Raw genomic sequence first — 17046 nt, 5'->3', positions numbered from 1 at the left:
CTAACGAAGTTTTTATCCTTACATAAATTATCAATCGCATATTGTACGTGCAAACATACTAAGCCTTAATATTATTTATATCATTATTAGATGTTATAATACCAAGAACGTATTTATGTTATTATCTTCATAAAACTAACGAATGGAAGATATGAACTGTAAAAATTAACAAATTGTTTCTGAAGCTTAATATTTTATTTAGAATCAATAACTTTAAGTTTAATTTCACATTAGTTACTTGAAATTGGAATACTTGAGCCTAGGTGGCGCAGCAACATTGAAGCTTGAGCGTCTCCTAAGAGGTATTTTTACAGAAGTGAATAATTTGTTTTAGAAAATGTTGATGCCACAGAAAAAAGGAGTTATCATTTACGAGTATCTGTTTTAGTTTACGAATAAGGATGTTTAACAGTTTTTAGTTGTAAATTCGAAAATTATAAAGAAAATCAAAGTTAATTTTAATGATAACTTCCGAAAATATGATAAATGTTTTGAAAAATAATCGTATTTTTCTAAATATAACTAATGTAATATTTGTAAATTGAAACGATTTTTTAACGTCTATAACTCTTATGAAATAAAACGTTGAAAGGAGCTGAAAGTATTCACCTAATATCAACGTTGATATTAAGGTAAGAAATAACCTTAAAACGTTGTATAAACCAAAAAAACAAAAATCAACGAAACTGAAACGTTGTCATTGCTACCTAGGTTAGGCTCATCTGGTGAAGGTTATGTAAATTAAGTATTCCTAAGGCCTGACAACTCTCCGCGAGTCGTGGCAAATATGTGGAAGTTCCAAGAATTCACCGCCGCAAGCCTTTTTCACGTAACAGCCACGTCCTTTTAAATCTGAAGCTTAAACTTAACAGCGACAAACACTCGATTCGTTTCGCGAGGACGGGACTGACAAATTCCCAGCGACAACAAGTATAGACCGATCCTTATATGTTGCCACCTCTGAATTTGGCAAAGAGAAGCATCGGACGAATTTGGTCGTTGGTTCCCTTTTTAAGTTCCTTTACTGGTGGAGGCTACTCGATTTCTCACATTTCGAAAGTGACTGTATTTTTAAAGTATAGGTTAAAAGTGACAAAACTTTGAAGTGATTTGAGATCTTTGCGAACGAAAACCACTTGGTGTCGACGACGTTCGTGGTTTCCTCAAATGGTCGAATATAATTATAATTTGTTTTTAATATTTTTTAATTTAGATCATCTAAATCTTTTACATGCTAAGTCGTCAAAGCGACTTTTATGAATAAGTTACATTCTGCCACAGTTATCTCTTATTTTCCATTTATTATTGTTTTTGCACGTGAACGTCTTGGTCTGATTGGCACGACTTGGGCCCATAGTAAAACATCAACGTTACATTTTACACCTGCGACTTGATTCAGATTGTAAAAGGGGCAGGACCAATCTCTTTTTGAAACAAGGAATTATACAAAAATTAGAAGTGCTTGGTTTCAAGATTTCTAGGTTTAGCACACCGCGATAGGCAGTTGTTTCGTACGTCACACTACAAAATAATACTATATGTAAAAATTAATAGCTTTCATAATGTTTATAAAACCGAGAAATTAAAATTTAAAACGTAACGCCTCTCTTAATTGTTTAATTAAGTTATATTTCTGAATCCTCCTTTTTTTAAATATTTTAGAACAATTTCATAAATTCTTTTAAAATGCAGTCATAACGTCGTGTCTAGTGATGTGTTACAGTTAGTCTGTGGACACACCTTGAAATTGGTTTAACAATTTTAATACTTTAAGACGTTTCTACAGTAACCTTTGGAATTCAAGGGGTATAAACATGTTTTTGTTTCGTGTAGTTACGATAAAAAAGTGGCCGGTCTTTGGGTTGACGGTTTGATAACTAATTCAACTCGCGGATAAATACAATTTGCTTACTTTAACCGGAAAAAAATGTCAATCTAATAATTACATTCGGTGATTAAGGAGTACCTTATACGACAGAGAAAGGTTTTGCACTGTTTACCTGGAAATTTACATCCACAATCAATTCTATAAGGTGCTTTTTTTTTCAATTGTACACGTGCCCCTTTTTGAATTTCGACAACATAGGGCCTGGTGCAGAGACGTTTTGCGATTCCTGTTAATTTTAACAGGATCGCAATTTTGCGATTCAGATTTAGCGAGCTGTTTATTTTGCGATCCTCGCAATCGAAATCGCGGTGCAGAGACGTTTTAGCTGTTCCTGTTAATCGGCGACGCTGTTATTTTTACGAATTTTTTTACCCAAGTCACGGACCAATAGGAGAGCTCGATTTTAGACGCAAAAAGCTATCACGTGGTTATGGTTGGCTTGCATTTTGACGATGAAATGATGGCTCTTCTAATAAATAATTTTCTTACTCTAATTATATTATTAAGTTTTATAATTTTTATAGTTAAATCCGTTATTTTAATAAAATATATTTATATAATATAGCCACGAAGGGAAACCAAATCAGTTTCTGAAGAATGAGAGGTTATCCAAAATTTTTTTAAAGCTATAAAATAGTGCATGAAAATTGGTTCCTTCTGATTATATAATTTTCTTAGTCTTATTATTTATTAGATTGGTTGCATTTACTACACAGTTTAATGGTTTTGTCATTTTAAAACTATATTTTTATAATGTGGTTGGTACACCAATAAAATAACGAATGAAAACAAGATTCATTACTATTATAAGCCAATATTTTCCGTAAATAATTCTGTTAGAAAATGAGCCATATCATTTGGTTTTTAGGAAAATATTTATTTCAAAACTTAGCTGATAGCAATTAAAATAAATCTAGTTATAACATACATCAATAAATAAAAAACAGCAATTTCACGAGTGTACAAAAATTGGTAATTGTCTAAAGCAATTTCTAGCGAAATATCCTATATTGATCACACTTAAAACAATTGTCCTGCTTTTTGATATAAGTTGTTTTTTAATCATCTGGCATTTACATAGCCTAGTCCAGGTATAAATTGGAACAAATGATATAAGCGTGTAGAATTAACTGACAAACACTTTTAAGGTAATACCGAGCGGTCGGACATTTACCAAAATCCCGTACTTTTTGCCTAAAATCGCAAAATCTTTTAACTCTCACTAGGGTAAATTAACATTGAAATCCCAAAATCACTTCAAAATTTAATGATAAATTGCCAAAATCTCTACAAAATTATTGTACAAAATAATGGCAAGTGTCCGACCCCTCGGGTAATACATCAAATTGGCTCGGTAAGCTCTTGATGCATGCCAAATAAATTTGAATATTCCAATACATATTTTATCGCAACTCCTAGTCTACCCGAGGAAAGGTTTCTTCTCGGTAGTTGAATTGGTATTCGCTAGCGAAACGGGTATAGGTGGCGCTGCCGTCGCTACCCCTGCAGCTTGGTTTTCCAGCGTATAGTGGTGATCCAAATCAAAACAAATCCAAGAAATATGGCGGTTCACATTAACGCTAGAGGTGGGAGAAGTTGTGCGGTCCCTTTTTGCAATAATACTGCGCTTAAAAAACGTAAAACTGAAGAAAATAGTTAAGAACCAAAGCCAGGATTATCATTTCATAAATTCCCAAGTTGTAAGAAACTTTTAAATGTATGGTTAACAAAGATAAAGTCGGGGAAAAGGCCTAGTAAGTGGGCTCAGATTTGTAGCGCCCATTTTACAGCTGATGACTTCTTGGAAAGAAATGGTGAGATGCAAATAATATTAATTTTTTTAAAATAAATTAATCGAAAAACTCATCAATAGATGGTAGATCTGTAAGAAGACGTTTGAAATGTAACGCCATTCCCTCCCAAAAATTGCCATGTAAGCCAATTAAAGAATCAACCGAAGTTAGATTAAAAGAACGAGCTCAACGTTACGTAAAGCGTTCTAAAGGTATTCTTATTTTATGGTAAACTTTTGTGAAATAATAAATAGAATAATAACACAAATTTAATTTTAAATCAAGCAGTTCTATGTTCAACATCACCAATAACAGATTCCATTGCTCCAAAAGTTGTTAAAAGCGCAAGTGAACCAGCTCCGGATGATAAAGTTTTTGTCATTATCAAACTTAGCTATGCTATCTGAAGTAACAACTGAAGCTCAAGGAAAGGACCAATCTCACAAACCATCTAGAGTAATAAATGCGTCTATTGGTGTTCAAGTTTATTTGGACCATGGAAAGTATTTTGCTGGGTCAAGAGTTGGAATTTCAAGCAATGGAATGAAAAATGCTGATTTTGTGTCTCTTACTGGCATTGGGAAAGAACTATTTGAAAGCCTTTCAAGTGAGGTTTTAGGGCTTGAAAACCAGAGCAAGCTCTAATTTTCTAATGCCTGTGAAATATAGGGTGCTGTTAACCCTAATGAAGCTTAAGTCAAATTTGACATTTGACGCTTTGGCTTCATTATTTGTCATTTCGAATCGAACAGTTTCAACATATTTCAAAAGAACCCTTTGTGCCCTTGCTGAAGTTTTGAAGAAATTTATCTTTTGGCCGGATATGGAAAATATCAGAAGTAACTTTCCTAAATGTTTTAAAGAGTTTAATAATACTCGCATTGTGTTGGACTGCTCAGAAGTACCTATGATGAAGCCCAACACATTTCACGACAGAGTGGCAACCTACATCCATTATAAAGGAACTAACACAATAAAAATTCTCATTGGAATTTCACCTTCTGGCATGATCACGCTCGTTAGCGACCCCTGGGGTGGAAAAGTAAGCGACAAGGAAGTCACCATTGAGAGTGGGGTCATAAATCTTTGTGAACAATTTATTGATGGAATTATGGTTGACAAAGGTATGCATAAAAGTGTAATATGCTAAAAAAATATTTTAAAACTCATTCAACTTAAATTTAGGCTTCCTTATTGAAGATGAATGTGCGGCCAATGGCATAGCTCTACACATCCCTCCATTTTTGAGAAAAATAACAGTTTAGTAAGGAAGAAAGTGTAAAAAATCAAAAAAATTGCATCAGCTCGTGTTCACGTGGAGATAGCCATTCAAAGAATCAAATTATTTAAAATTTTAAATGATAAATTTGACCTTGATTTAGTTCCCTACTGTGACGAAATTCTGAAGGTCATATGTGGATTAGTAAATTTACTAAAACCAATTCTAGCAGATGATAAATTTGATGACTAAGTTTAAATCTTATTTAATGACGATGATGATTATTTTATTAATTTTTATCAAATAAGTTTAAAAATCTTTTATTATAAATAAGACTTCAAGTAAAAATTCATTTATAACATTAATTGATCAAATTCATTTTACTTTTCTTATATAATACTAATTGGCACAGTACAAAATAGGAACTTTTTTGTTTTAAAAATCACTTACTCTTGACTAGTAATGGTAAATATAATTTGAAATAAAAATTGCACAATTTGACTATGTTTTGTTTCAAATAATCTTCGTCTCTTTGAATATCAATTAAAAGATAGCCCTTGGGAGAATACAAGAAAAATGAGCATGTTTTTATGTTTAACACATAAAGGCCAAGCTGAATTTGTGCATAGTAGCTTCTACAATCGTTAGTTGGTAAATAAATTCCGTCTTTTCCAATTTTCAAGAAGTTAAATTTGTTTTGAGCGACAGCATCTTCAATTGATATTTTCTTCTTAATCTCGAGTAATTTTATCTCTCCATTTTCCATGTATAATCCATCTGGACTAAAAGCTAGAAATGGATTATTTAAGTTAATTAAGAGGCCATATTCCAATACTTGTACTTTTTTAAGCCACGAAAATTTGGCCCGAGCAACTTTCTCCATTTTGTTCCCATTTTGATCCTTTTGGGCTTTCTCTAAACATCCGTTCTCCTTCTTCTAAGGCTCTTGGCTTTTCCCCAATGTATTTCCAAATTTCAACCATGGTGAGATTCACTATTATGGAATAAATAAAGGTTAAAATAGGATAATATAATAGAATACCAATTAAATGTTAGCATACCTTTTTGAGATGTCATCTTTTATTTGAACAATATTGCTCCAAGGCCTATTCTAACAATGTTTTAAGTAAATCCAAAAGGACTTCAAATCTTAATGACAGTATATAATTAGAACCAAACATTATGTCTTTAAACTTGACATTCAATCCTACTTACCAAGAAAACACTAATTCGCTGTTAAAACGTATATAATACCACCATCTCATCAGTAGCACACCACTATTTGCTGAATGCTGATCACCACTATACAGTTACACGCAGTGTGGATAGGGGGCGCTGCCGGAGTTTTCGTTAGCGAATAAACGCTAGTTGATAGCTAAAGATCTTTGATACACTGAACAAATTCACCATGTCATTACTGACTCATTAGTTAAAACCCACTGCATACACTACCAGCAAATAAGGATCTATAAATAAATCAAGGCTTAGAATACACCCAAAGTAGTAATGTATAAAATTCCCTATTATAATTTATTCTTACCTGTAAAATTGCTAAGAGTGGCTGGCTTATTTTTGTTTCGTATATCATGATTGTGGTTAGGCCTTGGCTCTGACAATAATTTGACAAAAACATTTTTCGGAAAGCGATAATGAGCTAGAAACTCAAATTTTAATAATTTAAAAGATTCTGACCTATCGTGTTGTATTATTTATCTTATTAAAGTACGTAAAAAGCGTTTACTTCTCAATTTATTTCCCGAGCTCTTTGCGTACCACAATCCGCCATTGTTTTAGCGAGCTTTGGGGCGGCTAGCGATTGCCGTAGACATCTCGCAAAATAAACAGAACGTTTTCCTGTTTATTTTGCGATCGCGATGTCTCTGCAAACCGATTTGGCGCGAAGCTCGCGATTTTCCGAAACCACGCCCCTTTCTGTTAATTTGGCGATGAATCGCAATTTGGCGATTCTTAAAAACGTCTCTGCACCGGGCCCTTACTCTATATAATTCATCACAGTAATACGTTTGCTCATCGTTGCATACGTTTTGACGCCAGCTCCCTGAAATTGCGTAGAGGGCAATATTAGAAATGATAAATCTGGGCAGCGAAAAAAATAATACTTAAAGATTAATTTTAACTTTTGAAAATTTTAGCTCAATGTGTAGGAGCTGTAGTCTTAATAAGGTACGTTAATTAAGTATTCCGTCACGGAGAAAATGCTCTCATCGGATGTCAGCAGAATACTGGGGAACTGAAGTTCAACGGCTACTCTGTTTACATACATCACCATTAAGCCTTGGTGGTAGAATATAAGGTTTCACTAAATGATCGCATTGATAATAAAAGCATTTGTGACTATTATCTGACGGAAGTTTAACAATAAAAATAAAACACTTATGATTTTAAATAAATAATTGGTCTCAAGGAAGAGAATCGTTTGAAAGTTTTAAGGCTGTATACCGGTTTTTGGGGTAGATAACTGGGAGCTCATATCTCTAAAATGAAGCACTTAGGGAAAAATATTCATTAGATATTTCCTTCTAATTAGGACCCATAGAATACACCGTAAATGGTCGTTACGCCAGCCATGGATAAATACAGTACAATGGAGAGCTGATATGAGATAAAGTACAAACCGATAAACGATTAACATTCCCTCTCAAAGGCTTAGAGTAAAAAAGGAGTCTAACTTCTCTTTAAACGTCACGACGAAGCGGACAAGGAAATAATTAAAGGCCGTATCCTTTTGGGGGTTTCTCATTTCGACCCCCGAATGCCCCCTCTTTGCCACTCCCCCCTCCTTCCGCAAAGTTACCGGAAACGAGAGACCGCGAGTGATTTACGTCTCCATCGTAATGGTCCACCAACCTATTTTTGGGATTCAATTTTAAAATATGTATATCATCGTGTTAGATTGAATCACGATATCTTATTGACGTTGGGAGTATTCCAATTATAAAATTGCAATATATTAGAATACGCATGTTTCTTAAGTCGATACTTTTCGCTTGTTCTGGGATGTTGGAGTAGGGTAGGAAGAGTAAGCGTAGCACCTCTTTTTACTACGATTCTGTAGTTGAGAACTGTCAGAGTTAAACCTGGTTAAATGCTGGATACGCGAACGATTTTAGCGGCTTACTCTCTTGATTCCCTCTTTTTATTAGGAGTAAATATTGTCGGCCCAATACACTAACTGGACGAATAGTTCACGGTTTAGAGTAATACCTCCACCAGAACAAATGAACAGTTTCATTTAGCGTAAAGTGAATTCTTATTTTGTTGCCGAACAAACGAAAAATATCAAACTAAAGTTAAGTGGGAGTGCATGGTATTAATTTATATGGAATTGTTATACTGAATTTGAAAATTGACACACACTTACTTAGATACTGGATACATATCTTTCTTAAAATCCTAGTTATTATTTTTTTTGCGATTTAACCTCTTGGTTTAAGATGGCTTATATATTTGATTTTAGGGCCATTTAAAACATTAGTTTCTAAAAGACACCGTATTGCAGCAGCATTTGCGTAAAAATATGAATTAATGGTTCTAGCTCGGCTGGTCAAAGAGGTAAAGTTTTTTTTTAAAAGATTATACTAGAATACTAATCCTTAAAATTGGATGTAGAAGCATTTCCAATTTGCTAAAGGTTTCAAAATGGTTTGTTAGTGAGAAGCAGCCTAATTATCAAAAGCAAATTGTCTTGTATGTTCTAAACTAACTAATTTGTTTTCCGCGATAGAGTCCTTAAGATTAAATGACAATTAAAATCGTAAAGGCTTAAGATATGGTAAGAAAAGTTTTGATTGTGGTTTCTAAGTGAAAAAGACGCTTTGAGTTTGAAAACAAATGGCCCTGGAAATATAGGACAAGGATGGTTTCCGCCAAAGGGCGTTCAGGGAAATTTCTCGCTACTTGTGAAATGCATTCCGAGGAGTCTCCTCTCTTTCTGAAGGAAGGCAAGGTTTTAAGACGCTATCGGCTGCCAGGAACGACTTCGCTCCCCTCGTGCCAAATGCGTACGCGGTATTGCGGCGACAGTGAAAGTACGGCCTAGTTCACTATCTCAACCCGAGTCGCCAATACCGTTCAACCGGACCATCCAGCCATTCCGACTACACGAGCTAATTCACCCACGCCATCATGATGTGCAGCATCAACTATGTGTTCCCGCTGGCATCTCTTCACTCATCTTTATTGTAAGATCGAAACTATTTATCATGTTGAGACCAGAGCCATTTTAATCATTATTATGACTTTTGACCAACCTTGGTTTTGTAACCTTTAAGTTCTATTTGCTAATACCTTATTAAAAAAAATCATTAGATTCATAATAACCGTCTCAATCTTTTCTGACTTTAAGTAATGTCAGCACTTTTACCATAATAATTTAGTCACCCCTAGACTAACAAACCAATTTAACTTTACTATTTAATCTCCCTTATAAATAGTGCTACACTATACGAATGACAGGACAAAACAAAACATTGATAAATTAAATCAATAAAGATAATTCAACAAACGAAATCCAAAAACCAATAAAAATAATTTAAACTACACTCTTAAAACAGTTGGGTTAAAATCGACCCAAAATGGGTTATTTTTGTAACCCAACGCTGGGTCAGTATTTACCCTACCCTTTTTTGGGTTATTTAAATTTCAACCCAGAAATGGTTAGAACTTGCAACACAAAGTTGGGTTGTTACGTTTTAACCCACAGTTGGGTTACAAGAATAACATAAACTGGGTTATTTTCCGTAACCCAAAACTGTGCAATAACCCAATTTTGGCTCTTTTTTAAACTGAAACAACCCATTTTTGGTTGCAATAAAAACCCATTTTGGGCTCTTTTTTAAACTGAAACACCCCATTTTCGGTTGCAATAATAACCCAATTTGGGCTCTTTTTTAAACTGAAACACCCCATTTTTGGTTTCAATAATAACCCAATTTGGGCTCTTTTTTAAACTGAAACAACCCATTTTTGGTTGCAATAAAAACCCAATTTGGGCTCTTTTTTAAACTGAAACACCCCATTTTTCGTTGCAATAATAACCCAATTTGGGCTCTTTTTTAAACTGAAATACCCCATTTTTGGTTGCAATAATAACCCAATTTGGGCTCTTTTTTAAACTGAAACACCCCATTTTTGGTTGCAATAATAACCCATTTTGGGCTCTTTTTTAAACTGAAACACCCCATTTTTGGTTGCAATAATAACCCAATTTGGGCTCTTTTTTAAACTGAAACAACCCATTTTTGGTTGCAATAAAAACCCATTTTGGGCTCTTTTTTAAACTGAAACACCCCATTTTTGGTTGCAATAATAACCCAATTTGGGCTCTTTTTTAAACTGAAATACCCCATTTTTGGTTGCAATAATAACCCAATTTGGGCTCTTTTTTAAACTGAAACACCCCATTTTTGGTTGCAATAATAACCCAATTTGGGCTCTTTTTTAAACTGAAACACCCCATTTTTGGTTGCAATAATAACCCAATTTGGGCTCTTTTTTAAACTGAAACACCCCATTTTTGGTTGCAATAATAACCCAATTTGGGCTCTCTTTTAAACTGAAACACCCCATTTTTGGTTGCAATAATAACCCAATTTGGGCTCTTTTTTAAACTGAAACACCCCATTTTTGGTTGCAATAATAACCCAATTTGGGCTCTTTTTTAAACTGAAACACCCCATTTTTAGTTGCAATAGTAACCCTTTTTTTTTTATTTACCCAAACCACCCATTATTGGTTAAAATAATAGTCCTATTTGAGGTCTTTTTTTAATTTTAATCCATAACTGGGTTAATATCCCATCAATAACAGCCCAATTTTGGTTGCCTTAAAAAACAAAACTCTGAAGGAATCCATATTTCGGTTACAAAGGGACAAAAATATAGTTGGTTTCCAGACTATATATAAAAAATCATAATACTGGACCTGTATTTACTGACATTTAGCTTAAAAATACACTCATTTAGTTTATATATACCGAAACTTCGTAACATTCTTAGTAAAAGAATCAAAACTATCTCTGATTCACCTTAAAGAATCCTTTATAGCCTAAGCAGGTATAACCTAGCCCGTTCATCTACCCTTTGTGAATACAATCAATAAATACCAAACTCAATCACTTAGGAAATTTTTTTATTTTCAAAATGTTGTTGTAAATAGTTAAATTATGACATTATTGTATTTTAAAAATTATATTGTTCTTTGGTTTTTTTAAGTTAAAATTTTAACTCAACAGAACTATTATGTTACAAATTTTTAAGATACCTGTATTTTACCACAACTGTCAGCAAAATACTAATATTAAACTGTGGTAAAACAAATTAAAAATTGTTTATTACAAAACTTAAAAAACATATAAACCATATGAAAAGGAATTTGACTTAAAACTGCTTTTTGCTTCACAAATTATAAAAAGTTCAGCCTCGCTGTATAAAAGTATATTATCTTAAAAAATAACAATGAAAGACTAGATTTAAAAGTTCAGTGAAATTAGGATTAAAAAAATGAAACTATAATTACGAAAAATTTTAACAAGTTGTTCAACTTATGTGAAAAATATAATTATTACACATTTTGGCTGAATACATCTTAGATTCACGAAAGTTCAATCTCACAAATTTAGTAATTTTCGTTAATTTAATTACTTAAAAGTTAAATCTCATAAATAAACTGATGTTCACAATGGGCAACAAGTACCAAAACCTCAGTTACTTTTACAAAGGAAAGAAACCAAAAATCCTAATTTTTGAGAGCGAGATTTGACTAATTATTTTATAAATAGCAACAATGAGTCTGAATTAGGTCAGAAATAGAGGTATGATATAGAAATTATTTTTCAAAAACATTTATAAAAGTGTTAGTGTGGGAAATATCCATAAAAGTACCAAAACCTCAGTTACTTTTATAATTGAAAGTAACCAAAAATCCTAATTTTTAAGAGCAGGATTTAACTAATAATTTTACAAATAGCAACAATGAGTCTGAAATAGGTCAGAAATAGAGCTATGGTACTGAGTTGATTTAAAAAACAATTATAAAAGTGTTAGTGTGGGCAATAACCATAAAAGTACCAAAACCTCAGTTACTTTTACAATAGAAAGTAACCAAAAATCCTAATTTTTAAGAGCAGGATTTAACTAATAATTTTACAAATAGTAAAAATAAGTTTGAAATAGGTCAGAAATATAGGTATGATAAAAAAATGATTTTTCAAAAACATTTGTAGAAGTGCTAGTCTGTGAAAGTTTCATAAATGTTTCGTATCACCCGTTGTATAACAAGGGATAAAGACCAAAAATCCTCATATTTAAGAGCAGGATTTAACTAATTATTTTATAAATAGCAACAATGAGACTGAAACCATACCTCTATTTCTGACCTATCTCAGACTCATTGTGGCTATAAAATAAATTATTAGTTAAATCCTGCTCTTAAAAATGACAATTTTTGATTTCTTACCCTTGTGAAAGTAACAGAGGTTTTGGTACTTTTATGGATATTGTCCACACTAACACTTTTATAATTTTTTTTTAAATAAATTCAGTACTATACCTCTATTTCTGACCTATTTCAGACTCATTGTGGGTATTTATAAAATAATTAGTCAAATCCTGCTTATAAAAAGGAGGTTTTTGGTCTTCATCCCTTGTTAAATCAACGGGTTTTACGAAACATTTATGAAACTTTCACAGACTAGCACTTCTATAAAGGTTTTTGATAAATAATTTCTATATCATACCTATATTTCTGACCAATTTCAAACTGATTTTTACTATTAGTAAAATTACTAGTTAAATCCTGCTCTTAAAAATGAGGATTTTTAGTTACTTTCCCTTGTAAAAGTAACTGAGGTTTTGGTACTTTTATGGGTATTTCCCACAATAACACTTTTATAAATGTTTTTGAAAAATAATTTCTATATCATACCTCTATTTCTGACCTATTTCAGACTCATTGTGGCTATTTATAAAATAATTAGTCAAATCTTGCTCTTAAAAAGGAGGTTTTTGATCTTCATCCCTTGTTAAATCAACAGGATTTACGAAACATTTATGAAACTTTCACAGACTAGCACTTTTATGGATATTTCTGACACTAAAACTTTTATAAATTTTTTAAAAATCAATTCAGTACCATACTATGGTACTGATTTGATTTTTAAAAAATTATAAAAGTGTTAGCGTGGGAATTACCCATAAACTGTGTTTCATGATTCGGGCAGTTTCATCGCAAAGAGGTCATTAACCAACTGAAATATTACAATCAGATTATTTTTCTATTAAGCTATGTAGTAGAAATAACATCTTTGAATGTTCCCACTTAAAAGGTACAACTGGTAAAATGACTTGGAGTTAGTAATATATTTTAATTAACCCAATGGCTGTAAATTCGGTAATGCGAAAGTGAATTTTTTTACTAAACTTCATATTCTAAGAGACCTATTAAATTTGAAATTTAATTTATGTATACAAAGTATCAGGTTTAATAGATAAAATTTTGATATGTATGAGTAAATAAATTAAAGAGACTTAAACGGTTTTAAATTCACAATATTTTTATTTATAAATATATTACTAACTCTTCAGGGATTTTTACAAGTCTGACGATATAATGGTAAAACTTTGGGACGAAAACATTTTACCCTAAATATTTATTATGAAGATGCTGCACAATAAAGTCGTTAAACTAATTATCTTCACCGTATAATTGAAAAGGTAAAAAGAATGAAATCAACATTCACTCACTCGAAAAAACGCTGCTTTCGCGCGAAAAATATGGCGTCGCGCGTTACTGACGCATAGTTACGATAGTGACGTCATAATTAATTTTCCCGCGAATTTTGTAACTCAATTTTGGGTTGTAAGAACATGTGACCCAAAATTGGTTAATAACAACCCAGAATGGGTTTAAAAAATAACCAAAATTTTGGGTTAGACGTTTCGACCCAGTTTTTTGACCCAGAACAAAATGTAAGAAAAACCATAACCCAAAACTAGACAATTTTAGCAATTTTTGGGTTAAAACTAAAACAACCCAAAATATTTAACCCAACTGTTTTAAGAGTGTAAGAATGCTGAAGCAGCTAGTAAGAAAACAAAAATTTGGAAACCAACGAATGGAATTTGGAAATTGGGAACTGGGTGGCATTCTCCTGGATGGTAGCGGACAAATTGTTTCAGTGTCGGGCTATTTTTCTTTGCTTTTTATGAAAAATAAAAATATATTTTCAAAATTAAGGATTTAAATCACCTAATCTGTTTTAATCTAAGCCGGAGTTTTAGGAACCTTGGAATATGATTTTAAAATTTAAACGGACAGGTAAAATACATTATACCGCTCTCTAATCTAAAAATCCAAATATGATTTCGCAAAATAATCTCTTTTATCTAAGTTTCGCGGAGGTTGTTGGAAATTTGCACATTATTTTAACGAATACGACGAACTACAGCAGTTACGAAAGTCCCATTGAAAATAAATTTCAAAATTAGATTAAAAATCAGATTCAGAGTAAAAAATCTTCCCTGAAACCCGCTTCATCTTAACTGCACCGCGAAGAAAATTCCTTAAAAAATGAATTGCGCTTTTGTCAGCCTGCGTTTTTGATAATATCTGTTACAAATGCGGGATTAAATGCTCAGCATCACTGTCCACAAAATCCCAAAAGTCGAAAACCCTCGAACAACGCGAAGAACAAGACTTGGGTAAGACAAGAGTGTCCTAGAACTTGCAATCTTCTCGGACTTTCTCATTTAGTTCGTTTGATCTTACCTTTTGGTGGAGCGCCTTCAGAGAACTGCAATAAAAGAGTGAACGCTACCCAAACCAAAAGCTTAATTTTCGTTTTTGCTCTCTAGTGTAAGGATAGAAAAATTATTGTGTCCAGTTAGCCCCTGAGAAACTAAACTTTTGAAGAAAATAAAGGAAGCAGATTTAATCTTACTTTTTCCAAAATAAATGAAACATTTTTTGAAATACAGACAAGCGGAAATATAATTTACATAATTCTCGGAACCTCTAAGTACGCCTCGCGACAGTTATACACGTAAAACAACGCGAATTATTGCTTTACATTCAAACGTTATACTAATAAATTTAGAACATATACAATAAGTAATAATTTGTATGAAATACCTATCGAAAAATTTAATGGTGCTAAAACTTAAATGAATATTAAAAAAATACAAAATATGGCTTTTTATACCTTTTTTTGGAATATTTTTGAGTATACAGAATGAGTACTAAAATTATATTGTAAATCAGGTGAGATAAATTGGCTATTGTTAAGTTAAAATGAAAAACATTTATATGTTAAAGAATTGCTTTTTGATTCTGACACGTATGGTTTCTTAAAACTGAACTTCCAGAAAGTAAGACTGAAACTTAGAAATAGCCAGATGTCACGTGCATTTGCTTTCTCCGGTGTGATAAGATCATATTGCAATAATTCAAATTCTACGAAATTGGACAAGATGTTTACATTTTTCGGCTTTTTTCGGTTAAATAAACATTGTCTCATGAATTTTTTTTCTAAATTTCGCGGATCTTAAAACCAGCTCAAAAAACCACCATCCGAATAACACATTTTTTCCCGCAACAGCCTTCCCAAACCAGTCCAATTTGGGCGATAAACCGTCCATCTAGCAACTCTGGCTGGTCCACCCTTCGTCGGTTGGCGTCTCTGTGTTTATAGGCGGAGCGCGGCTCTCGGAGAAGCGCTCGTTCCACAATCCACCTGTGGGAGGGGGGAGAGCGTTGTCTCGGGAGACAGCGCGAACGTCTGGGAAAGCGTCGCTCCACAATCCACCTGTGGGAGGGGGGAGAGCGTTGTCTCGGGAGATAGCGCGAACGTCTGGGAAAGCGTCGATCCACAATCCACCTGTGGGAGGGGGGTGAGCGTTGTCTCGGGAGACAGCGCGAACGTCTGGGAAAGCGTCGATCCACAATCCACCTGTGGGAGGGGGGAGAGCGTTGTCTCGGGAGACAGCGCGAACGTCTGGGAAAGAGTCGCTCCACAATCCACCTGTGGGAGGGGGGAGAGCGTTGCCTCGGGAGATAGCGCGAACGTCTAGGAAAGCGTCGCTCCACAATCCACCTGTGGGAGGGGGGAGAGCGTTGTCTCGGGAGACAGCGCGAACGTCTGGGAAAGCGTCGCTCCACAATCCACCTGTGGGAGGGGGGAGAGCGTTGTCCCGGGAGACAGCGCGAACGTCTGGGAAAGCGTCGCTCCACAATCCACCTGTGGGAGGGGGGAGAGCGTTGTCTCGGGAGACAGCGCGAACGTCTGGGAAAGCGTCGCTCCACAATCCACCTGTGGGAGGGGGGAGAGCGTTGTCTCGGGAGACAGCGCGAACGTCTGTGAAAGCGTCGCTCCAAAATCCACCTGTGGGAGGGGTGAGAGCGTTGTCTCGGGAGACAGCGCGAACGTCTGGTAAAGCGTCGCTCCACAATCCACCTGTGGGAGGGGGGAGAGCGTTGTCTCGGGAGACAGCGCGAACGTCTGGGAAAGCGTCGCTCCACAATCCACCTGTGGGAGGGGGGAGAGCGTTGTCTCGCGAGACAGCGCGAACGTCTGGGAAACCGTCGCTCCACAATCCACCTGTGGGAGGGGGGAGAGCGTTGTCTCGGGAGACAGCGCGAACGTCTGGGAAAGCGTCGCTCCACAATCCACCTGTGGGAGGGGGGAGAGCGTTGTCTCGGGAGACAGCGCGAACGTCTGGGAAAGCGTCGCTCCACAATCCACCTGTGGGAGGGGGGGAGAGTTGTCTCGGGAGACAGCGCGAACGTCTGGGAAAGCGTCGCTCCACAATCCACCTGTGGGAGGGGGGAGAGCGTTGTCTCGGGAGACAGCGCGAACGTCTGGGAAAGCGTCGCTCCACAATCCACCTGTGGGAGGGGGGAGAGCGTTGTCTCGGGAGACAGCGCGAACGTCTGGGAAAGCGTCGCTCCACAATCCACCTGTGGGAGGGGGGAGAGCGTTGTACTGGGAGACAGCGCGAACGTCTGGGAAAGCGTCGCTCCACAATCCACCTGTGGGAGGGGGGAGAGCGTTGTCTCGGGAGACAGCGCGAACGTCTGGGAAAGCGTCGCTCCACAATCCACCTGTGGGAGGGGGGAGAGCGTTGTCTCGG

General features: G+C 35.2%; 1 protein-coding gene across 3 annotated transcripts; it reads left to right on the top strand.

Moving 5' to 3' along the window:
- Positions 1 to 3350: 3350 nt before the first annotated feature.
- On the top strand, positions 3351 to 5399 carry LOC149934357 (uncharacterized). 3 transcript variants are annotated; one of them, XM_090181606.1, is made up of 5 exons: positions 3351 to 3702; positions 3769 to 3893; positions 3967 to 4288; positions 4434 to 4805; positions 4867 to 5399. In XM_090181606.1, exons 3-5 carry the CDS (start codon positions 4045 to 4047, stop codon positions 4944 to 4946), a joined length of 696 nt encoding a protein of 231 aa, XP_090037732.1. In that variant the 5' UTR covers positions 3351 to 3702; positions 3769 to 3893; positions 3967 to 4044; the 3' UTR covers positions 4947 to 5399. The 3 variants fall into 3 exon arrangements, with proteins under 3 accessions (XP_090037732.1, XP_090037731.1, XP_090037730.1); XM_090181605.1 differs by having other exon boundaries at positions 3762 to 3893; positions 3970 to 4288; XM_090181604.1 differs by having other exon boundaries at positions 3762 to 3893.
- The last annotated feature ends 11647 nt before the right edge of the window (positions 5400 to 17046 follow it).

The sequence above is a fragment of the Leiobunum rupestre genome, chromosome 7 (genome assembly GCF_980474605.1).
Source record: "Leiobunum rupestre chromosome 7, qqLeiRupe1.1.hap1, whole genome shotgun sequence".
Lineage (NCBI taxonomy): Eukaryota > Metazoa > Arthropoda > Arachnida > Opiliones > Sclerosomatidae > Leiobunum > Leiobunum rupestre.
The sequence above is the reverse complement of the archived record's forward strand: the minus strand, read 5'-3'. Positions and strand labels throughout refer to the sequence as shown.

Bases quoted from the DNA above. Each gene is read 5' to 3' on its own strand.
- LOC149934357 (XM_090181606.1), top strand. From the start codon at position 4,045: ATGATAAAGTTTTTGTCATTATCAAACTTAGCTATGCTATCTGAAGTA. The intron at 4,289-4,433 runs GTGAGGTTTTAG...CGAATCGAACAG, and splicing joins ACTATTTGAAAGCCTTTCAA to TTTCAACATATTTCAAAAGA. The intron at 4,806-4,866 runs GTATGCATAAAA...ACTTAAATTTAG, and splicing joins TGGAATTATGGTTGACAAAG to GCTTCCTTATTGAAGATGAA.